The sequence below is a fragment of the Sprattus sprattus genome, assembly GCF_963457725.1.
Source record: "Sprattus sprattus genome assembly, chromosome: 16".
Taxonomy (NCBI): Eukaryota; Metazoa; Chordata; class Actinopteri; order Clupeiformes; family Clupeidae; genus Sprattus; species Sprattus sprattus.
The window spans coordinates 18211961-18236721 of NC_137914.1; the positions used below are offsets into that span (position 1 = coordinate 18211961).

Here is a 24761-nt window from a genome sequence, read left to right on the forward strand (position 1 = left end):
TGTACAGGTCAGTTTCTCCACCAGTTCAAGCACCAGCACAAAGACGTCATTCATATTCAAAGGAAAGTCCTCGGGCCTACTTGAAAATATAGGTCAGAGCCTTAACTGTTTACAACACAGACTTGTTTATATATACAGCAGCGTTACTCTTGTACATCAAAGTGGTCTGTTGTTAGCATTTTAAAAGATCTGGTGTTTTTTTTTCTCACCCCATCCAATGCCAAAGTTCAGATCAACCACTTCAGTCAAGCACATTACTGGAAATGTAGGGACAAACACGGCCACTCAGTACGCTGGAAATTCAGACACTGACCGTGCAAACAAAGCCATAATGAAGCCCAGCTCTCACACCTGAGTCTCTGTTTACTCCGAGTTGCTACGTTTAGCCCGACTCTCGTGCAAACACACAGGAGATATATTGCATGCTTGCGGTTTCAAAGTTCACAGGGCGATTTCTAACTAACCTAATCTAATCTAAGGGAGAAACTGACCTGTACATTCAAAAAATAGATTTCCAGCACCCTGGATCAAAACAAATGAGTTACTGGGAAATCTGCCAAATGGAAATGCATATTAACATATCACTGCTTACGTGCCAAAATGCCCCCATTAAAAAAATAGGCTTCTTTTGTTGTTTGCTTGTCAAATAGCAATAGCATTGGTGTCATTCCAAAGTTTTAAAGTCAATGCTAATGACCGATAGCCATTTGCCTCAGGCAGCGGTTCATAAGGAAAGACTGTCTCCTTGTGAAAAGACTGTCTCCTTGAAAAATGTCTCCTTGTGGAAGGATGATGTCACCAGCCAATGTAACTTTGGTCTTGGTTCCAGTGAAATGCATGCAAAAATGTATGCTTCTGAGAACAGTCAGCTAGCAATATAGTTCAACAAACTCCGCAAACAGGCTCCATTTACACATATGGAGTACCTTCCTTTTACATACATCAGATTGAGTAGTTAATGAGAGATTTGCCATTCCATGTTCTTTCTGATCTGTAAATATCGAACCTGAGTGCTGTGTAGGGGACCCACAAGAGACTGTGATGAGGTGTGAATGATCTGGTATCAGTGCAAAAGGAAAAGCCTAAATTGACCCTCAATGCCCCGGGCAGGACGCTTGACTGCTGACGCACGTATGTGTGTGTGTCTCTGGTCACTCTTTACAGCTGCTGAGTGCTGGGTAATACCAGAGAAGGCACAGCCACTAATCCTGCTGCCCTCTCTCTATCCGGGGCCAGCAAACAACCTCACACCCACCCACGCACATACACACTGATCCCCCCATCACATGGCTCTGCAGGCGAAAGAAAGGGAGGAGAGATGAGTGATGAGAGATGGATAGACAGACAGAGAGATATACAGAGAGAGAGAGAGAGAGAGACCAGAATAGAGAAGGAATGGGACAGAGGGAGAGGATCATAGTGAAAGCAAGACAGACGGCGAGTCGGGGAGACAGAAAGACAAACAGAGCACCACAGAGGGAGGGGACTGGGCCGTGTGGTTTGGCAGTGGTTGGGAGGGGAGAGGCAGAGATGGCAGTAAAACAGAAACAATCGTGCTTGACCCTGGATTTAACGGCTTTAATCTGGAACAGGCATCACAGCCCTGTACGCTTAGGGGCCATAGTCCAGCCTCTGCATTGGCATGGGGATAAATCTCACCCTGCCACAACAGAGAGAGAGAGGAGGTGGGACAGAAGGAGAAAGAGTGGCAGAGACAAAAAGAGAAATATCTAGGAAACCGAAGAGATGATAAAAAAGAAAACTGTAAGAAAGAGGGATAGAAAGAAAGACAGAGAGGAGAAAGAGAGAGAAAGGGAATGGAAGAGGAGAAGATGTAACAGCCCCTGCCTCCCTCCTCAACCCTCTGTGCCAAGCAACTCATTTCATCAGCACTGTGACGCTAATGGTGCACTCCCAATCAATCCCTATGAGAGGGAGAGATAGAGAGAGAGAGAGAGGGGGAGAGAGAGAGGGAGAGAAAGAGAGAGAGATGGGATTTCAGAGAGCCAACCACAGCCTGAGCAGCACCACCCAGCCATTTCCCTGCAGTCATCAGCAAAGCAGCCAGGGGCCTGCGACTGCCTGCTGCTGCTGGGGACCGGCTGGAGACTGGACACCGAAGCCAGATCACTGAGACTCTGGACGACAGTGACCGATGTACCACCAGCCTGACTTAGGAGAGACATGAGTCATCATGACTTTACGACACCCGCAACGTGACTGGTGATTGACAGACGGCTGTAACTTCTGACAATTTGACAGACTGTGACTGTGACAGTGACTGTGACAGTGACTGACATGATGCTGACGCAGGTTTGAAACACGAGCAGGAGAGAGTGAACGAGCATCTGACGGAAGACCTGGACACCCACTGAGCGATACCACTGAGCGAGAAAAAGAGAGAAAGGAAAGGAAAGAAAGGAATGACTATGTGAAGGATGAACAGAGATGTGCTGAGACTGGTGCATTGAGACACAGAGGAAACTCTACCCATGCTCGTCATTTCGTGCGGCTCCCTTGCTGCATTTACACTTGGCAGCAGATGCTGAACTGTGTCCTCTCCTCCTTATTCTGCGTCATGAGCAAGAACTAGGTCCTCTCTCCTCTAACAACAACACACACCACCCCAGTCATTCAGGGTTTCCCATTTTGAGTTAGCAACAGGGAGCTGTTAGCTACCATGATATGCAAACTGGCTATTCTGCTGAATAACATATAAGTCAGAGTCTCTAGATGAGCAAATTTACAATGTTCAACATTTTTGAGAGAATATTTGCTAATGGTACAACGTTGAAAGGTTAGCTATCTCACTTCTATGGCAAAAGCTAGAGCATGGGTGAGACTATTTGGTTGGGTAGGAATAACCTGATGACCTGATGCAATCATACCTTTTTAATCTATAATCCTTAACCACTCAATCTTTTAGCAATCAGGCTAGTCTCTCCATCAGTCCACCCCTCAATGTGGCAATGTGGTAGTTGCATTTTTACATAGTCCTTTCGCACCCTGACAGCTATCCCATCTGCCCTCGACACATGAGGTGGCTACGTTCAAACGGAACCGTCCATTCAGTGAAGGGGTAGACAAAAATAGAGGTGAAGAGAGATATGGAAGATGATTAAAAGGGAGAGGCAGAGACGGATTTAGGAGGAGGAGAGGAGATCGTGAGACAGAAATGGAAAGAGAGCGGAAGAGAAGATAAGGGCAAGCCTGCATCCTCTTTGAAGACTCCGGGGGTACCCAGTGAAGGTCAGACTGCAGGCAGCTGTGTAAGGCTGTGTGTCTGTGTGTGAGACACAGAGGGAGAGAGTGTGAGAGAGAGAGAGAGAGAGAGAGAGAGAGAGAGAAACACACTGTGTGTGTGTGTGTGTGTGTGAGAGTGTGTTTCTTGTCTCAGGAAACAGGCTCATCGGTGTGGTTGCAACCACTCCAGCCTGCAGCTGACTCTATCTTGCTCTCTCTCCCTCTTAGTCTGCCTGCTATTTTAATGCGAAAAGCCAGCGCAGGCTGGCACTAATCCAGCGTGGCCTTATAATTCTCCCCTTAATGGCTGCGCTTCCTCCTCTGACGTGCTGCTTGCTTGCTGCATGTGTGAGATGAAAAACAAGATGGCATGGTGCGACAGCAGCAGCAGCAACAGGAGCAGGAACAGCAACAGAGCTGCAGTCAGCAGCATCTAAAATGGCGGCTTCCTTCTCTCCCTCTGGGTCTTAGCAAATATAGGCTGGAAGGGGAAAGTGGAAATGACAGCCTCCTAACACCCCTCACGACCAAGACATCTGCCTTGTGATTATCCAGAGGCCGCTGAGTTTCTACGGCTACGCGCCGTATCCAGGAAACAGTCGTTGATGTCACCGTCACAGCCCAGTAGTTAGTCACCCTCAGACCAGAGGCCTCTTTTTAAAAATTCATCCCATCCTTTGTACTTCGATCTATCTACAGCCTGTGAACCCAAAAGAGGTTTTTCTTGGCAAAACCTCTAATGAAGCCTATAGAGTCTGTCGGCTCCAAACTCCCACATATGTCTACTGTCTCATCCCACATACAGTGCCTCTGCCGTCTCAGAGTGAGTCTTACCTGTTTGAGGGGCAGCAACATGAACTCCTCGGTCTTGGACACCTCCACGAAGTGCTGCAGGACGTACTTGTGGGCGGACTTGAGCAGGTCGCTGCAGGAGTGCGTGTCGGCGAAGCCGCGGATGCCCAGGCAGTTGGAGGGGTCCAGCTGGCTCAGGAGGAACTTGCAGCAGGCGTCCCTCACCCCGTTGAGCTGCAGGAGGCTGGCTGCGGGAAGCAGCGTCTGCAGGGGGGCACAACGGAGGATGAGGAGGAGGAAGAAGAATAGGAGAAGCAGGAGGATAGGGAGAAGAAGGGGGAGAAGAAATGGAGGGACAAAAACAAGGAGAAGAAGAAGAGAAAGGAGAACTACAAGATGAAGAAAAAACAAGAACACCAATGACAATAACATCAGCAAACAAAAACGAAATACGGAAACGATGAATATAAGGAAGATGAGGAAGAAGCAAGAAAACGATGGGAAAGAGGAACAACAACAACAAGAAAGCCACTGCAGCTGCTGCTGTGGTAGCAGTCAGGTCACTTCAGTTTCCTGTACTGGTTCAATTTAGGCCAGCTCTTCCTGTATGGGGCTCGAAAGATGACCCACTTCTCAACAAATTCTGGTTATTTTAGCACTACCCATAATTACCACTACCCCTAATGTGATGATAAAGGCAAATCTCATCATTTAGGAGCCATGTCTGATGGTTTGTTATCATTTGTAGGGGGTTTAAGTACAGTCCTGTATGCTGCTCTTAATCAAGAGAGCAACTGTCATCCAGTTAAAATAACTGAACTTCCTGCTGCTAGAACCACCGCAAGATATATTTCATTTATTTAAGAGGACCTATTATGTTCATCTTCAATGTTCATAATAATTTTTTTCACAGTATGAGACAATTTTTTGTCTCATACTGTACAACTCTATTCACCCTGTCTGCAACAGTGTCTTTACGCCCCCCCCCCCCCCCCCCCCTCCCAATTAACTCAGTGTGCTCTGATTGGCCAGCTGGGCAGGCGATAAAGATTGTGTTATAAGGTTGTGTCATCCTGTAACAAAGGATAAGGGCTGTATTTCCAAGAAGGCGCTTCAAGCAGCTGAGAAAGGTGGTTTCTGTGGGATACAGTTACTCCTTCTGGCATGTACTACTGTTAACATGCACAAAAAGCAGTTTAACACCAGGGAAAAAACAGAATAGGTCCTCTTTAAAACAAGTGTTTGGTCCTCCTTAAAACAAGTGTTTGGATAAAAGTGTCTGCTAAATGACTGAATGTAATGGAATGTAAATGTTTGCTCCCATACAACTGTGTATACACAAAATCCTGGCTTCTACACATGATACCCTTTGTGCTGTTGGCTGGGACTCTCCAACTGAGTGGGCCATTTAATTCCCCTCTCCGTGATGCCCTCCCTGGCCAGGAATGCCAGCTGTCTGGCACACACGCGTGTGCCCACATCAGCCTTTATAAGCACAACCCCCCAAGACATCGAACGCTAAATGCAGACTGCCGAGTCATCATGCCCATCTCAATCTTCATATTTCTGATGACGGGCCGCTCACAGGCTCTTGACAGTCTTTTACAGTGGCTGTGACCACTATCCATTAGCACTTGGAGGCTAGTCAGGGATTCTGGCATAATGGGGTTGAGCCCTTGAGGGCTGTTATAAAGCCATGCCTACCACTAACCACATGATGCATTATTCACTGGGGACAGTTTTGATATGATCCATATTAACCCCTGCGTTTTATTAATGCTTTATTAACCTCATGTTAAAAATGTAGTTAAAAGTAAACAATCCATTCACTTAAAATACTTTTGACTATCAGTACATTTTCCCGGTTTCTCAGTTACCATGCCTGGCTGGCTGGACAGCAAATGTAGGGCTTTCAAGACACAAATTTGACTTCACAGTCGTGTTTCTACTTCCTGTCCACAGATTATTATTTGACAGCAGAGACCTCAAGAGAACCACAAGAGCCAAGCTTAGTTTCGGGCTGCCCTGTGGGAAACTGTCGCCACATGCTGACCAAGCGCAGCTACAGACTTATGTGAAGCTCCTTTGAGAAACGTGAGAGCTCCGCATTTAGAAGGAGGTGACACGTTCCTCGTCTAGGCAGGGGAAAGGGGGGTGGGGGTGGGGGTGGGGGTGGGGGTGCGGGGGCTTGAGAGAGAAAGCGCACCTGCACGTTGCCCTCTCCCACCACGATCTCGGCCGTGTAGGCGTACTGCACCAGCTGCTCCAGAGCCTGTGAGTCGATGTCGTGGAGGGTGACGTGGGTCTGTCGACTCTCCGACATCTCATCTGCATGATCACATTCATCACACACAGACACACACACACACATGTGCGCACGCAAACACACACACACACACACACACACACACACAGAAAAGGCAACAAAAAAGCACATTTAGTCAAGGACACTAGATACAGATGACCCTTGTGGTTGTAAGTTAGACAATGCAGCAAGCAGCAACCCAGGTTTAAACACTTGAGACCTAGACTAGCTGACAGGAGGCCGAATTCAGTTACCACAGACTTAATGGAGATTGTAATTATGCAAAGTGTTATCACTGTAAATTAGACTCTAGTGAGCTGCCACAAATAGGTTTCTAAAAGTCAGTACTTTTAAAAAGCTGATAAGGGGCTCTGTATGTTGAATACATTCTTATATCACAGTCGCATTCGTCTTCACAACACAAATATATTTTTATGTCATTTTTCAGAACACATTTCAACATCCATCGTCAACATAAACAGCCATCAACATTAGGCAGCACGATCACATCCATTGCTTCAAACCCAAGCAGTTAATAGGCTCTCTGGTTTCCCCCATCACTGAATAGACAGGGTGGGCTCGCTGCCAACCGAGTAACCCAACAGGATCTTAGAGAATAAACAGAAGAACTGATCTTGTGTTGCAATATTTTCACAAATGACAGGGCTGGGAAAAGTAATACCGGACCATCTTTGTAACGTGTGAAATTTGAAAAGCAACACAAGCTATAACATGTTATTCAGTTTGCGCTACAAGTGCATGATTATTTGGGGGGGGGGGGGGGGTATTTGGTAACTGCAGCAAAATGTCCTTCTACATGGCATTATCGGTAGGCTAATATTTCTTCATTGCCTATTTACATTAAGCTTTATATTTGAAATGTATCATACATTAAACATCACATGTCCCATTTTACAACTGGACTTACCACACTGTTCTGTACCAGTGAGAAAACAATAATTGAAGGGGAAACAGCAGCCTCTTTTTAGTAACACGTTCACAAGCAACTGGCTGTTCAGGCAAACCAACCACCACTCCAAGGGAGAGAAAAAAACATGTCATGTTGTCAAGAGACAAGTAATTTTCTTCTCGGCTAAATCAAGCATGTAGTCTAGAGTTGGGAGAGAAGCCAAAATGGCAGCCTGACGTTGACACTTCCTATAGACATACCATCTAGCTGGAGGCGTAGGGGAGAGGAGGGGAGGCGGGAGAGGCTCGTCGGGTGGTGACCTGGGACCGTGACAGGAAAGAGAATGTAGCACATAGAGCAGAGGTGATGGCTGATGAAGGGGTTAGGTATGAGGTGAGACAGGAAGACAACACCACTGACAAAATGATGGACAGATAGCTGGCTGTTACACCGCTAGAATTAGGTCTACAAGAAGCGACTGCATTGTCAATCCAACAAATGATTTTAATTTGTCTAATGAATACAGCCAGATAGGCAGAATATGTTCACATTGATATCTGTATGTCAAGATTTTAAAGGGCTATGATTACAAGGGAGACTGCAGTGTTATCTCTTATGTTTTTGAGGCTAAATCGGTTTATTTTTGGTGGGAGGGGGGTATAATAAAGCCTAGTGGAATTTTTTAATGGAGGATCTCCATTTAAAATGGGATTCAGGCCAAGGCTAGGGCCAGACAAAATGGCCACAAAAAAAAAAAAACATTCGATTTGGACTTGAAATAGATTGGAATGACTCATGCTAAGCCAGCGAGTCGCTCGCTCATCTGACGCTGGGCACTTGGCTGAGCCACAGAGACAGAGGAGAGAGAAAACACACAGAGAGTGGGAGCGAGATTGAGGAAGGATCTCCACACATAGGAAGAGCAGAGGAGGATCACACGAGGTCAGGGCTAGGGCTGTTGGAGGCAGAGGGGAGCCTGAAGCAGATGCCAATCATACCGAAGCTCAGGTGTGAGGGAAGACCCAATACAACACTGGAGGACAGGTGCCGAAGGAGGGCGAGACAAAGAAAATAAAGACAAAAAGCAAGCAAGCAAAAAAGACAGAGAAGGAATGTCTAAGACACTTACTTGTAAACATGGCGTGGAAGTAGGGGCTGCAGGAGGCCAGCACAACCTTGTGCGCCTTGATCTCCTTGCTGGCCACGTGCAGCACGATGTCGCAGAGCAGGCCACGCTGCCGCATGCGGTTCATTGACACGAAGGAGTCGTGGTAGTGCCGCTTGGAGTTGTGCGAGATGCTGTGGCCATCGCGGTTCAGCAGCTGCATGCCGCCCTCCATCATGGCGCTGCTCTCCGTGGGCTGCCTGGGCCTTGGCCTCACTCTCGGCAGCTGGGGGACGGGGAGAGGAAGACTGGTCAACAATCTGCACTTTCCTAACGGATCAACAGCAATTCAACCCCTCGACCTACTGGTGGGAATAAGATGCAGTGCAAACAGAAAGAAATCGGAAGATTGCTAGTTGGATCTCGACCTCTTGTCTTCTGTCACTTTATGTGCATGCTCCATTCAGGTCTTTACAGCGGATTCAACCACTCTGCTCCGCTCCAGCGTTTCCATGTGGACGCAGATTTTTCTTGACACGGCTCCGTGTGGAAGGCGATAGAAAAAAGGTACCCGATCCAAAAAAAAATAAATCAGGATTCAGGCAATCCGTGTAGACATGAGCCTGAGAAACAGACACCCTCTTTCACTGTACAGTCTCTGGACAAGGATAAAAGTCCCAGCTAAACGAACGAGTGCTAATCCAATGTGTGCGACGCCATCATCATGGCGGAGGAGTAGATAGAGGGAAGCCTGACGGCAGCAGCCCCCTTGATCTCCCCACTTCAAAGGCACTGGCCTCATCTGATAACGGTCCTGCTCTTTGATTCCAGAAGCAACGCATTATGTATGACCATGCAAATAAGTGATAGAGGGGGGGGGATTAGGACAGATTAAGTGCTGATTCAGTGAGGGCGGGGTTGCTGTGACATGGAGAGGGGGCTCAGTTGCAGCACTCGCCTCACATAGAGCCGCCAGCTGGGACGCTCAGCTGAGTAAGCCACCTCAGGCAGGCTCCAGAGAATCGCTCCGGCCTCAAACCCAAACTTGCTTTTTAATGGCCAACTCCACACATCCATGGCAACAGGGTCACTCTAGCACTAGCTGGCTAGATCTCTGTCCCTTTTTTTTAGACCAACATCTTTCCCTTGTCAGGAGCAAATTCACCACAAAGAAAGCCAAAAGGTTGCCCAAGGCTACGGGGCTCTTTAAAAGAATCCCGTAAAGAGAAGGACCAGACAAAGCAGTGAGCATGGCTATGCTCGTCACTGGCTAGATGAGAGCGCTTGTGTGCATGCAAGAAACATCAGTGCTTTTATAGCCAAAGTCTGGCAGAGCCTGCTCCTCGTTGTTTTGCCGTGATTAAAACTTTATAGCATCATCCATCAGCCAACTGCTTGTTATCCTTCTGAGACCCCCTGTTTTTTTTACCTCAAAAACAATGGAATTTAAACAGAATTAATAAAGCTCACATTTTTTTTAGGAGCTGCTTGGGGCATTAGGCCATTTTGGGTATTTGTAAACACTCCTTGGGTTTTTTTTCCTCAAAAGAAATGTTTCACTCAGTGCCGGTGACATTGACACAACCTAAACACTTCTTGTTTTTTTTCCCACAGAATAAATGTTTCACTGAGTGTCTGTGACATTGACACAACTTAATATTAACTGGCGTGGAAGAAAAACAGTATTTGAGAAGCTTCTCTGTGAATCATGGATGAAGGCAGTGCTGTGACACTCTGAGCCGTGGAGTCCCTGCTGTGCGGCATCTTCCCACGAGTCACATGCAAGCACAGCTCTATCAACGGCATCGCTATGGAGACTACTGTACAGTGTGGTGTGAGACCATGATGTACAGCTAATTTGCAAATTCAGTCAGAGCAATGGAAGACTTTCATTGAACAGGAGCACAATGGATTATTAACCTTTGAAAGTGTTCTAACTAACATCAGAAGATGGTAATGGAGGAAAAATATTCCGATGGTTGTTAAATCTTCCACTATCTTCCACTATCCACAGCTGGATTGCTTAGAACAAAACAAGAGCTAAACTGGCGTTAAGTGCAAAGCGGTGCATTAGGTCAATGATGAAAGTGCTTATTTGAAATTTGCTTTGGTCCACTGGCCATATACTGTCATTACAGAATTCTATAACAACTGAGAACAAGCTAAATTGGGTTGGCCACAAAGAGCATGATTTTGGAGGTGTGTGTTTCCTAAGGCATAGAGAACCATCATTGTAACCTCTCGAATAAAGTCAATACTCCACTTTGAGTTTGGTTTGATCTGCAAGCCCTAATTAAGCAAACCAACAGGGCAAAACTACCTTTACACAGAAATACATTTTCTGAGCCATACCACTCAGGGTGAAAACAGGCCATCTGGTGTCTCTTACGAAATGGCTGGTGGGTCTCAGGTGTTCAAAATAAACGATATTGTCACAAAATACCCCCTCAATGTGCAACCCTAGTATGGCCAGTGAATAATGCATCATGTGTTCTGCACACATGAAAGAGGGTCTGTAGAGCCATAACAAAAGCTTTACCTGAGTATTGCTGAGTGTTCAGCTGCAATAGTCAGCCCAACAAGCTAGTTAGACAGTTGTCCATATCACATCTTATCATCCATGGTAAACAGCTCTTTCAGGAGTGCATTTCAGGGGACGTTTATTTGGCATTATAAATATGATATCAGACTCCCTGTGCAACTTCTACTTATGCTGCGTAGCAACCGTCCCAGGTAGCACATAACTCACACTGAGTCCCTGTTTAACATATCTGGCTTGCTGCATCATCCACATTTAGCTCTAATAAATGAAGAGGGTTAGATGTCAAGCATTTGCCTCTTTCAGACCTGTTCCACCAGAAAAGTGGCAGCCTAACGGAGCTAGAGGGAGTCATGACAATAGACAACGACTGTATTACTCTCATTACATCTCCTCTGCAGGGACTTAGGTAAACACAGCGTTACCATGTCAATGCCCACATCCCAAAGCCAACAGCCGGTTTCTTTGACTCAGCAGACTATGCAGGTGGAAGGCAGCGGCACCACAAATGAGCGCATACCATATGGGGTCTCTCGTCACTGCTTTGAAATTAAGGCTGTTTTTAAGAAACATAATATGTCAACACATTACAAGCATTCACTTAGCCAACGTATATTTCATACACCGAAAATATTAAGATGATGATAAGATACAGGACGGCGTTAAGCTTTGTAGCCCAACCCATCCCTTGTTCAGCATCCCAGTAATGAGCAATAAAAATACAACGGGCTCTCTGAAAACACAATTACCGGATGGGCACAGATGTTCTTTGTGAGTCCAACGTCTTCTCTTTGTTTGGCTCCCAGAGAAAAACTGGTCCTGGCCGTTCTTGGCTGATCTCTACGCTGGCTATCCAGCAACAAAATCGTGCGGGGCATATGAAAAATGAATATACCTTCAGTTTGAGCTTTTGTATGTTGTTGACGTAAATGCAAACCGCATGAGCGCTGACATCAATTTTTAAGGTGGGACAGCTGCTGCAGAGGTTAGCACGCAGAGTGTGGCTGCAAACCTCACATAGCATTGCGTTTACTGACTTTATGATCCACCCTGTATTAAAAAACAACAATATTCTATTATTTTGATAGCGATTCTATCGACTGGCAACGATTCCCGTAGTTAATATGTTGTATTTCTTAAACCACCTTAACAGACGGAGACGCTTCATTGTACAGTCAAGGAAATTCGTAAGCATCTCCCTCACGGCACAACCATAAAAAAATGAATTAACTTATAGTTTGTCAACATATCAAGTTGTTTATCACAGCCTCTGTAAATGGTGGGAAACTGTTTGAACAACCAACGTTATTGACTGCTCTGGTTTCAAACGCACAAGTAATACCATAAGGAGGGGACAGGCTGGCTAATTTTGAAGGCTCATAGGCTATGTGTGTGTGGCACAGAAATCTTTGCACACAAATACAATGACAGTCGACGAATAAGTCGACATTTCCCACAAATACAACAAGAGCTTACCTTGCGATACGTAACTTAACGCTAATGAATCTACAAGTGAGTATTCGTTTCATATTTGTATTTCCAGTGCATTCAATAAACTGACATAAAACGCAAGTCAGACCGGGCTCTTTTGTCAAGAGTGAGTAGCTAACGTTAGATAGCAAGGCGAGTTGAAGAAAATGTCACTGTCAACCTGATTAGATTCTTTCTCATAATCAAAAGAAGTGGTATGTTGACCACGGCAGGGCAAAAAAGGCGTTTCCTTGTGTTCAGACAAAGCTTAGCAAAAATTTAGATCTACGCGCCTTAAACAAGCAGAGGTGTCTGGCATGACAGAGGTAGCTTTTCCCTGAGAAGAAAATCAGACTCACCCGCCGTCGTTTGTATCGCAGGGGCAGCGCTTGTCGTTTCCTAGCAATGATTCTTTCCAGTTTAAAAAGTAGTCAGTAATTTCAAGAGAAAATGAACTCTTTAGCAATTATGTTACAGTGATTATTCATTAACAGACATCACATGTCACACCAAAACACTATACTGTCTTCTCAGCCTCACTTGACTGCAAGAGAATCTGAAGTAATACTTCGTTTCAAATCTACGTTCGTGTGTTTTTTCCTTCTCGCAGCATGCGTCATAAGGAGGCGTGGAGCAGACCCCACATTATCAGAATCAGAATCACGTTTATTGGCCAAGTAAGTTTGCAGAAACAAGGAATTTCACTCCGGTTTAAGTGGCTTTCATTGAACTTACACAAACTATACAACACAACACAACAGCACAATGGTCTAAGAAATCCAATAGATATATACAGGGAGGAATGGCTAAATACAGGAGCTGTGAACTGTAAACACAACAAGTAGTGCAAAGTGTGGAGAGTGCAAGAAGTGCAGAGATAAATATTAAATGGTAAGGGAATGACGTAAGAAGTACAGTATATACAGCCTGTATAGTTATACAGTAAGTGGTGGAATGTATTGCTTATTTGTATTTGAGGCAAAAAAAATAGATGAATATGATTCGTGGGTGTAAATGTACAGTGGTTGATTTGGTGATTGCACAGTGCCACAGTGAGTTAGCTGTATTATTATGCAGAGCCCAGGCTTCCCGTTTGTAGAGAACAATCTAAATTGAATTTAACCTAACGGTGTTAAGGAGAGATTTATGAACAAAGTCCTTCCCATTGGTGAAAAAAATCACACCTGTTGAAATGAAGAACATGAGGAGCACAGAAACAGAACAGGAAATTAAACTAGACTATATCATGCTGGTATTAGGCTTTTTTTACACAATAATTTCACACAGAATAATACATATTGTTGTATTGCATTATTTGCCTTCAGTTCACTTTGAATCTCCTCAGATTGTTTCTTTTTGTAGTATAAGTAATCCACTCAGCACTCACAGCCTACCAGCTAAACCTATTTGCATTTATTGGTCGAGAGCCATTCATGTTGGAGTTGTGGTAATAAGTGTCAATCTAATTGACAATATCTGATTAGCATAACTAATGACATGGACAACTCACAGTGGCACAAGGCTAGAGAAAGATAGTCCAGTAAATTATAGAAACTAAGGCCAGTAGCAAGCAGCTTTATGTCTGTATAGATCTGTGCTTTCATGATGGCACTCTCATTACCTCAAATAAAATTGATTGAAATGCTGTTTCTTTTCTGCCATCCTCAACAGAATCAGAATCAGAATCAGAATCAGAATCAGCTTTTATTGGCCAAGTTAGTTTGCACAAACAAGGAATTTGTCTTGGTGCAGTGGCTCTCACTGTGCTTACACATATTACACATATATACATCACAACACAAAACAATACAACAGTGCAAATAAGTACAACAGTGCAAAACAATACAATACAACAGTGCAAAACAATACAATACAACAGTGCAAAACAATACAATACAACAGTGCAATGGTCAACAATCCAATATGTCTTAAAAAAAATATCCAAGGAGTATATAAACAATAGTGCAAAGTGGAGAGTCCAGGAAGAGCAGGCATAAATAAATACTATATGGTATTGGGTTATACAGGAAGGGTGAAATAAGCTGGCGCAGGAAGTACATCCTCTGCTGGGCCTTCTTGATGATGGTGTTGATGTTGATTTCCCGCTCCAGGTCTCGGGAGATTGTGGATCCCAGGAACTTGAAGGATTCAACAGCCAACACAGTACTGTTGAGTATGGTGAGGGGGGGAAGTGCTGGGGGGCTCCTCCTGAAGTCCACTGTCATCTCTACAATTTTGAGCGTGTTAAGCTCCAGATTGTTGCGACCGCACCACAGGGCCAGCTGTTCAACCTCCTGTCTATATGCAGACTCATCATCATCACGGATGAGGCCGATGACTGATGTGTCGTCTGCAAATTTAAGGAGTTTAACAGACGGTTTCCCTGAGGTGCAGTCGTTGGTGTAGAGGGAGAAGAGCAGTGGGGAGAGCACGCATCCCTGAGGTGCACCAGTGCTGACTGACCGGGTGCTGGATGTTGTTTCACCCAGCTTCACTTGCTGCTTCCTGTCTATCAGGAAGTTTGTGATCCACTGACAGGTGGAGGCGGGCACAGTGAGCGGGCTGAGTTGGCGTGCAATATCACACAGTGCATGACCAGCATAAAGAAAAGCTGATCCACCTAGTTTTCATTTATTGTAGCCAAACATGAGATGAAATCAAGTTTAAGTTTTAGGCCTGTTTTTTAGCCTAACTCACATACTTCGCAATAACAACAACAATTCATTCTATTTTAATAACATTGTTAATGTTTGTAGTACAAAGTTCTGCTACAGTTGTCCCCAACACTAATGCTTTCACATGATGTTCAAGAAATAGCTTAGCTCTCCATTAACAGGAAAGGGCACCTGAGGACTGACACGGAAAGGTGTTTTTTTTTTATTTAGTTTTTTTTTTTTTACAGATGTGCAACTACACAGTTATTGAGGGGTATGCACCATTAATCCCCACCCCCCTTGTTGAAAGGTTATTTACAAGTCTATGAAGTTCAAATTCAGGTTGCTTTACACACAATGGCCAAACAGTAAAATTATCATTTATAGCAACTATACCCGCAAACTAATGAAGATTAACACATGACAACTCAACTGTAGCAGTATAGAGACAAAAGGAAACGGTTAAGTAATGTGGAAAAAATACACACAAATGGGAGATTTCGTTTCACTCACTCTCAGTTGCAGACTGCAACAAAGGCCTACTGGGCAGCAAGAGGTACATCCTGCACTTGTACCCGGCCCTATTTTAGTAAGCTCTTCTTACTGTCTAATCATACACAATAACAGGGTAGCTATGTTTATTTGGCACTAGGCCCAGTATATTATAAACAAAATGTTATGCAATTTATGGGGGTCCCTGCTCATCTCGCAATCAGGTTGGGGGTCCCTGGCCTGAAAAACGTTGAAGACCCCTGGTCTAATGCATAATAATTTGTAAGTAGGCTATGAGCTACATTTGTTCAAATATTTATCTCGGTTCTTCTCTGTAAAAAAAAAATAAACCTATCCCGCCATCACTTTCTATTATTTTCTTCTGGTCTATTCTTTCCAGCACCGACTGAATTTACTAGCCAACCATTTATTAACAACTTTACAGAGAAATGACAGCACCCACCGAGCTACTAGCCAGTGACCTTATGGATGCGCATCTCCGCCTTTGCTTGCTAAAAGAAGCGACCTGTAGTAAACCGATTCCACTTAATCACTTTTATAACTGTATTTCACTGCCCACTACTGCGTTTCTGATTCATAAAAGTTTCAGACAAGCGTTCTAACATGCCAAGGCAGAATAGGCAGAGAAACAGACATTCTGGTTGAGGGAAACTCATTAGCAGAATACATTTTATAACGAGGAAAAGCAAAAGAGAAACAGAAAATTGGACATTTCAACGTTTCTTTTTGTGTGAACAGATTTCCCTTTATTATGTAACTCATATTTTTGAACCTACCCTTGTTTTGGTAGCGCCCCATGTGTGGTGCCTCTATGCGCTGCATACATTGCAAATCCCTTTTTGCGCCTCTGGTTAGTTTTCTAGCTACTTAACTAATCCAAAGTCTATTTGGCAGTAAATCCCACTCCTATACATGATGAAAACATAGCCTCCTGAATAAGTTTCTCATGTATTCATTCGTTTCGACCCATAAACATAAAACTGATCGTTGAGCGCGTCACATACCGCGGTGCATTGTGGGCGTTAGTTTTGTAGACACGTTTTCTGTCCAGCATGGCAAGCAAGCAGAAGAGGTAATGCATTAGGAAAAACGTGACAATTTATATTAAACCACGTGGATTTAAGAAATGTACCCTGTATGAATGTGTCGATCATTTTGCGCTAGTTCTTGGAAATGTATCATACGTACAGCTAAAACAAGAATTGTGGTTCCTTACTCTCTTGTGAGCTAACGTTAAGTTGTCCTTCTAGTTAGCTAGCATGCTAACTTGCGCTTACTTTACCTATTTGAAAGTTGTTATGACAAGCTTAATTATGAGACCGTTAAAATATGACAGCTTTTCAGTATTAGCGCCGCATTTAATATTTTTAGATCATAAATCATTTCCATTCCTAAACAATAATGTAGTTCTTGGAGTGAGTGTTTGTTAGAGCAAGCTAGCTAGCTGCCTGTGCTGTATCAGACTGTTTTAAAGAGCTTAGAATGATAGCTGATTTTCTTATTCGGCCATACCGAAAACACCACGACTGTATCATCAGACCCTTGATGTTTGTTGGTCTTCTAAATATGTTAGCTAGATATTATGTACGGTGATAATGTTTCAGCTGGATAAGTAGGTAGCTAGTTAGCTATCCAGAAGAGACATCAGCAGATGTGTGGTGGTCATTGGATTAAAAACGACACACTGATTTATTTTCCAATTTGTTGACATATTTTAGGAAGTTGGAAGACTTGTCCGTGGATGAGTTCCTGGTGTCTGGCTTTGAGTCGGACGGGGACGGGGACGACTCTGACTCAGAAGGGGAAGAGAATGGCAAGGAAGAGAAAACAGTCCCTTCTGAGACGTGAGTGCACAGCATCCTCACACTTGCCAGTGTTTTACGATGTGGCTTTACAAGCTTTCAGTTGTGTTTCATCCACTCTCCACGATTGTCTCATTGGTCTGTTATTGCCTGTTCTAACTTTGCTGAGGTGTATTGAAGGATTCCCAAGAAGAAGGGGAAGGCGTCTGAGCACAAGGACCAGCTGTCTCGGCTTCAGGCAAAAGATCCCGAATTCTACAAGTTCTTGAAGGCTAATGACAAGAAGCTGCTGAACTTCGATGACACAGACAGCTCCGAGGAGGATGAGGAGGAGGACAAGTATCACACACTACCCTCTGAACTGGAGGTACGATAGTTATTCCTCTGATGATGAGGAAGAATCATTGTTTTTGCTCGTCATTATTTGCTGTAAGTGAACATTGAAGTAAGAACAACGCTTTGATGTTTTGACATGATTAAATGTATAACCCTTAGGAGGCCAATTCTGATGAGGAAGAACAGGAATCGGCCATCAAGTCAAAGAAGTCTGAATCCATTCCAGTCACAGAGAAGATGATCGCTGAGTGGAAAGCAGCTCTGAGGGTGAGTGTATTGCTCAAGAACTATTAAAAACAACTAGTTGTGGTGTGGTGCGAACATCCTGTCACCAGGGGCATTGTGCAAAGCAGGATGCATGAATTTCTTACAGCATTGAAATTGGGATGCATTGTGGAAAATCATTGCTGCTTTTATAACACATTTTCAATTACTCTAAGAATATACGTGTTAATATTGAATTGCTTTTTTTCATTAAATTCATAATTTTTAAATGTATGTAACTTGTGTGCTTTGGCTTATTAAATGGGTCAGTTGCAAAACAATATGGTGGTATGCCTTTTACACCCATCATGCCTTTGTGTTTGTTTCCAGGCTGAGCCTTCTCAACGCCTCTTCAGAGAAGTCACTCAGGCTTTCAAAGGCGCCGTGGCTACAACCAAAGGCGACAGTGTTGACCAGTGCAGATATGTAGTCTCTGATAGTGCAGGTAATGTTGCAATATCTATTAATAAGCCCTGATGGGCTATCTGATGCATAATAAATGTGCAGGAAAAAGTAATGGATGGTAAAATACATTTTTATTCCATAATTATTAGGGGTGTTAATCTCTCATGACAAAAACGATTCGATTCGTATCTCGATACATTGGCACGATATGATACAAGAAAAGATGCATGTTGATAAAAAACAATTCAGTACGATACAATACGATTCGATGCAATGCGATTCGATGCCGTTCAATTATTGAAAACATTAAGTCGGACATCCCAACCTGCAAAAAAATAATTTCAGGGAGGTATTGCCCCCCTAGGCCTACATATTTCTGTTGTGGTCCCTAAAAGCATAATATCATTTTATAGGCTATAGTCCTATGAAATTCTTTGTTAATTATGTTTAAATATGTAGATTACTTTTACTATTTATTATATGCTGCTAATACTTTCCTATTTATGTAAATTGCTTTTATTTGTATTCCATTGCAACTTTAAACAAGTCTAAGGAGCTTGTTGTTTTCATGTAGCCATGGCAACTAGCTGGCATGAATAATATGCACATGAAATGAAACTTCAACATGTCTATTACAGTAATTTAACCCACCATGGGCAATGCTGAAATCCCAGATAGTTCAGCGTGCAAGACGGTCATTGTGATTTACTTTTATAAGACAGGGGTACACCTTTGAATAGTCTGTTGTAAATTGTCTGATATTTTCTTTTTAGGGGGCTTTCTCCCTCATACAGTGCTTATATTAAAAGTTAGGACATCATGATGGCTCGGTCTCGGAATCATGACTATAAATGTTAAACATAATTGTTAATGATACAAATATTCCTCTATTTATTATTTTATAATTATTTAAATCCGAGGATGTCTGTAGAAACACGCAATCAACAACGATGTTCCTTCCTTGGCTGAAGTAGCTAGCATAGCATCGGCCATTGAAAATGAATAGTGTAGCTAGCATAGCATTGTTGAGAGTTGTAATCTGTCATTCTCTCCAGGTTCTCTCAGGCGTTAATAGTGAGAAAACAGCCTGATTGGTTTATGCTATGCGGGCTTTGGCCAATGACAAGTTGTCATTGTTCTGACTGAGATAAAAATGCAACAGGCCAGAGAGTGTTTTGTGTTTTTAAAAAAAACGGAGGGACAAACTCTTGTGAACCGATTCATAACTTTTAAATCGGGCAAAGACCGGTTGATGACATTTTAAAACCGATACGGGACTTCACTCATCGATGTAGTCGTATCTTACCACGCTAAAAACGGATATCGAAGCGTATCGGTTATTTTTTACACCCCTAATAATTATAAAAAAAAGGCTTCAGTGTTCAGTGTGTAATCTCCCTGGTCTTTCCCTCTGTCTGCATGTAGTGTTCAATGCACTGGTGGTGTTCTGCATAAGAGATATCCCAGTTGCTCTGCAGAGGATGCTTGACCTCAAGTCATTTGAGAAAGAGGACCAAAAGAAGTAAGAACGTCTTGCTTATTTGCTTACTCGTCAAAAGATGGCGCTACCCTAACTTTGCATATAAGCCAGCTGTGTGGTTTATGCTGACAAGGAGATCTACCTGTCAATTTAAGTCACCATTGTTTTGTTTCTTTTCTTATTTGCAGGCTGATATTACCATCCTCCAGTAAAAGGTGGCAGAAGAACATGCTTGACATCAGAATGTACCTTAGTGGTCTCATTCAGGTATGGAAAAGTATAGTAATAATAATAATTCATTTTATTTTTAACGCACTAAACACCTAGCCATATGATTCGCATGGCCATACGTCAAGGTTTACTCGTTTGAGGGTGTGTTTCCTGTCCATATAGCAAATTATTTTTGTTAACATGTTACCGGTGAATCTGTTCACAGCTCCTGTCCAGCCTAACTCAGTTCACAGTTGTTGCCGCTGTTCTCCGTCACATCAACCAGATGGTGCCCTACTACCTGTGTCTGTCCAAACAGTGCAGAGTCTTAGTAAAGGTAAAACCAGTTTCTTACTATAATGCTTCTCTGCAGGGCTGATTACTCTCTCAGCTCCCCCTACTGGCCACATAGGAAATAGCAGTCATTTAAGCAACTTAAGTTGCAGGACTTTTTTTTATCTGTATTTCCTGCTTTGTTTAGAGATGAAGGGGTAGATTAAATGGTCAGTTGCCAGTGGAGGAAATCATTCAGCACTGAATTTAATTCATTTGTTGGCAAATATTTAGGTTGGTTTTATAAGGTAGGTAGCTGGTAGCCATTCTTGATGTCATCTTGAAGCTGTAAATTCAGGCTATGGTTGAAGTAGACGTGAAGTTGGTGTTAATGATCTGTCCTTGCCTCTGTGTCCTCAGCACCTGGTGAAGCAGTGGAGCACAGGGGAGGAGACTGTTAGAGTTCTGGCCTTCTTGGCCCTCAGCAAAATCTGCCGTCACAAGCAGGACATCTACCTCAGCGTCATCCTAAAGGTGGGTGTGGGTGTGTGTGTGTGTGTGTGCGCGCGCGCCGTGGAATGTATCTAAAGAACATAACTACTACCAAGATTTAGTGAATTAAGACTTTTGTTTCAGATATAAAAGTGGACATTTGGAATTCTTTGCATGGTTAGTGTAAAAGTAAGGTTCCAGGACCTATATGTGGTCAAATGTCCTGCATATTAATAATAAACAGTGATTGTGTGCGCTGCAGTTCCTCTTTTATAATATATCCATCTGGCTATCTACTTATCTGCCTCCACACTATGTTCTAATATGTTGTGTGTTTGTGTTTTTCTTGCAGCAAATGTACATCGCCTATGTGCAGAACTGCAAGTTCACGTCGCCCAACACTCTGCCCCTGATCAGCTTCATGCAGCGCACCCTGAGTGAGATGTACGCTCTGGACACGCAGGTCTCCTACCAGCACGGCTTCATCTACATCCGCCAACTGGCCATCCACCTCAGGAACGCCATGACCATGAAGAAGAAGGTGGGTGGCCAACAGTGTTACAGAGCAGATTTAAAAATATTCCTTATTGTGATATTAGAGATTGGGTATAATTGGCTTAAAGTAACACCCGGAAGGGGTTTACTTTCTGCTGGACTATTCTGTAACGTATTTGCTGTCTTGCTTTGTCTTGTGTTGCACTTGCTTGATGTTTGACTGTGTTAGGAAAGTTGTTGGCAAGCTAGGCAACATAGCTTTGACAATAACACTACAAAGAAGCCGACGCGAGAGCACTTATTACTAGCATCAATGTACAAGCGTGTTATAACAAGCTTGCTAACATCGCTAATGAGATGTCTTGCTAGCGGCTAAACTTGTTGAAATTTGCTTACCTTGTTTGACAAACTAGCGAGTCAACAACTTTCCTAACACAGTCAAACATCAAGCAAGTGCAACAAAAGACAAAGCAAGACGGCAAATAAGTTACTGAATAGTCTAGCAGAAAGTAGCCCCCTACCTGGCGGCTCCAGAAACTCCATAGTGTTACTTTAATTCTCTGAATTTGAGTTGTAAAATGGAACCTGGTGGAAATGGTGACTGGATTTAAACTAGCCTGTATTATTTAGCATTTGTGCACAAAGCAACAGCCACAGCCACAGAGAAGTTCCTTTCAGATGAGTTTGTGGGGTGCCAAATCTGCACCCTGACTGCAGTGCCAAAGACCCAGGCTTGGCCGGTTGTTCTTCAATCTTGGGTCATGGAACAGAATCTTTGGTGATAAACCTCTGAGTCAGTTTCATATTTGTCAAGGATGGCCTGTTTAACTTTAGCGTAGTCTCTAGCATCAAGTATGTCTATTGCTACATGCAGCATGGGCCCTCCCTGACAACAAGGGGATGTGATACAAGGCCCGGTTTTCCATTAGCTACTGGTTCACAAATGCGATCAGTTCAAATGTGGTCAAATAGTGTTCAATGTCCTCATCCTCAACATAGGTGGACATCTTAGCGGCCTCTCGGACATAGGGCTGGCTAAACGTGACGTCGTCTGCCTTGTGCTTGGGCTTTTTACTCACTGCTCTCCTCCCCGGACTGCTGGACCTCAATAAAGGAGGTCAATGCAGACTCGAGCCTAGACATGCGGCCATCTGAGGCAGCTGACTGTGGCCTGGATGTGGTGTCATCCTCCTTATGCCCTGAGGGGGGCGCTGTAGTTGCGGTGGCCGAATGTGTCCACAGACTATACAGTATGATCATTTATTTATTGACCCTTATGAACACAACTGTAAGTTGCAGAAACAATACTTACTGCCTTAATAGGCCATTGGCCTAAGCAATCGTGGCAAATATAGGCTTACTTTGTACTGAACGTTTCCATTGACTCTTTAAATAGTAAGATTAAAACAAAGTGCATGTAGTGGCATTTAGTCCAGTGCTTGTGGCTTTCAGTGGTTCTTTAATGTACTTTCAGAAGATACATCAAGTGTTAAAAAACATTCTTTTCAATGTTTGTTCATATGTTAACGCAATAATGATGAGAAAAACATTGTCTTATATGGCCACGTATAAAAATAAGAAAATTAAGAAGTTGGCCATTACACATTACACATACGCCCCATTGACCGCTTCAGCCTGTTTGTACAACGTGCTCACGTCGCCGGCATATTGAGGTGAAGACTGTCCTGTAAACAAACGCAAGTAAACAATGTAGCTGCGTTTTTTCGGGATAAAAAGCACATTAGCGATTACATTTCTCAACCGATTTCGTTTTTATATTCATGGGTTTATGATCTACGTGGAGTACCAAAACAAGTTTTGTATCCATGTTACTTAGAATCTAGATAGTTCAGCCATAATCGCCATAGACATAAACACATACAAATGCTATATGCCTTTGATAATCTCACCTAGACGCACACTGTTCTTGTGCTCCCACAGCTCCTTCACTTTGAAATACTGAAAATAAATCTAAACTATCGAAATAGTGCATCTTTAACTACTAATATTTGACCATCGTTGCGAAAAACGGAACAGAATCTGCAAATAAATGGCTACACATGACACTTTTCAGTCCATATTTTTCAGTATATTAAATCTTTCCCAACAGGCGAGGATTTCCCAACAAGTAGGCATGACATTCCTTGCAGGTTATGTGCTTAAAAATTGTACTGGGTATCGTATTATAGGCTCGTATTAAAGGCTCTTCAAAATTTTCTAAAAAGTTCCGTTGTTTGGAATGGGCCACCCCAACGTTTGCACGTCGGTAATGTCTTGATTTCCACTGCTGCGAAAAGCGAATCCATATCATTCGCTCATTTAAAGTAACGGAAGTCAGAATGTCAAAATAAGAGTTTACCGCGGTTGAAACGGTATAGCCAAATTTCTCCCAGTAGACACATTCCTATCATTGCATGGTATATACCGTCATACCACCCAGCCCTAGTTGTGACATTGCCATTCTTATGTGCCGATCCTAGTGGAACACTAGATCTTACCGCTGCCACTAAATGCCAAAGGGTAAAGTGTCAAGGGTCCTTAGGGTAAGCACAAAAAGGCAGGATGGAGACAAACATTCAGAGGCTTGCAATTCATTTACCCACCACTAGTGGGTTGAATATCCATGTGCAAAAACAAAGAGAGAAAAAAGGGAGCAAAAAGACTGATAATGTATATTAAAATGAAAAAGATATTTATAAAAGAGCTGAATATGCACTGCCACTACAACACCTTAGGACAGATGTCCCTAAATACAGGCAGCATCAATACAACACACCTCACAAATCTGAGGACGCTAGTGAATAACACTGACAAAGCCTTCTCCTCACCAAATAAGCTACCGGAGAACTACAATGCTAACCAGGTAGCTGATCCTACCCCTAATTGGCGCATCCCATTACAGGCCCACAACACAGGGGTGAATTCTCATGTCGGGAGGAAATTCACATTAAACACATTTAAAATGGTACCAATTGTATTACTAATAATGTAAGGCCTTCACACCAATTTCAACAAAGTTACAGTTCTTCATGGAAAACATTATGGATTAGTTAAATGATTTTGCGAGGGCGCAACCATGATCTTTGCAAACCTGCCCCATCCATATAGCCGTCCTGGGACATTAGTGCACTTCCTAAGAACATAGGAAAGATGCAATGGTGGCAAGAACTCTTTCAACATCGTTTGCTGAACAACCACAATAGGAACACTTAGTCATTCTCTTACCTATGCTGCATACAAAGACAACTTAATACCACAGTGATTTGTCAGAACAGTTGTACAATAAAACAAAGATTTCCTAAAACAGCAAATTAATGAGTGCAAGTGAAATGTTTGACGCGGTTTTAGCAGTATTTGTGTACACATCTGCTTCTACACATACCAGCTAAGTAAAGAAAAAACAACCAGTTAAGATTGTTACGTGGTGATGTACAGTAATGGACGTAAAAGTCACTGTCGCTGGTTACTAGGGG

At 43.2% G+C, this 24761-nt stretch overlaps 2 protein-coding genes across 2 annotated transcripts in view; one reads left to right on the plus strand and one right to left on the minus strand.

Annotated features, from left to right (window-relative positions):
* The window catches only part of klhl17 (kelch-like family member 17), a gene marked incomplete at its 3' end in the record, with an annotated part of 18809 nt that extends 5976 nt beyond the window's left edge, over window positions 1-12833 (minus strand). Inside the window, exons 1-4 of the mRNA XM_080854540.1 lie at window positions 12724-12833; window positions 8380-8641; window positions 6242-6363; window positions 4078-4299 (exon numbers count right to left, since the gene is read on the minus strand). Of these exons, the coding sequence (XP_080710666.1) occupies window positions 4078-4299; window positions 6242-6363; window positions 8380-8593 (558 nt within the window). The 5' untranslated portion in view covers window positions 8594-8641; window positions 12724-12833. The remainder of the gene's footprint in view (window positions 1-4077; window positions 4300-6241; window positions 6364-8379; window positions 8642-12723) is intronic.
* Window positions 12834-16546: 3713 nt separating this feature from the next.
* noc2l (NOC2-like nucleolar associated transcriptional repressor) overlaps window positions 16547-24761 on the plus strand; it is a 29260-nt gene continuing 21045 nt past the window's right edge. The window contains exons 1-10 of the mRNA XM_080853983.1: window positions 16547-16603; window positions 17250-17375; window positions 17514-17700; window positions 17829-17936; window positions 18264-18378; window positions 19764-19860; window positions 20007-20085; window positions 20255-20365; window positions 20722-20835; window positions 21146-21334. Of these exons, the coding sequence (XP_080710109.1) occupies window positions 16584-16603; window positions 17250-17375; window positions 17514-17700; window positions 17829-17936; window positions 18264-18378; window positions 19764-19860; window positions 20007-20085; window positions 20255-20365; window positions 20722-20835; window positions 21146-21334 (1146 nt within the window). The 5' untranslated portion in view covers window positions 16547-16583. The remainder of the gene's footprint in view (window positions 16604-17249; window positions 17376-17513; window positions 17701-17828; window positions 17937-18263; window positions 18379-19763; window positions 19861-20006; window positions 20086-20254; window positions 20366-20721; window positions 20836-21145; window positions 21335-24761) is intronic.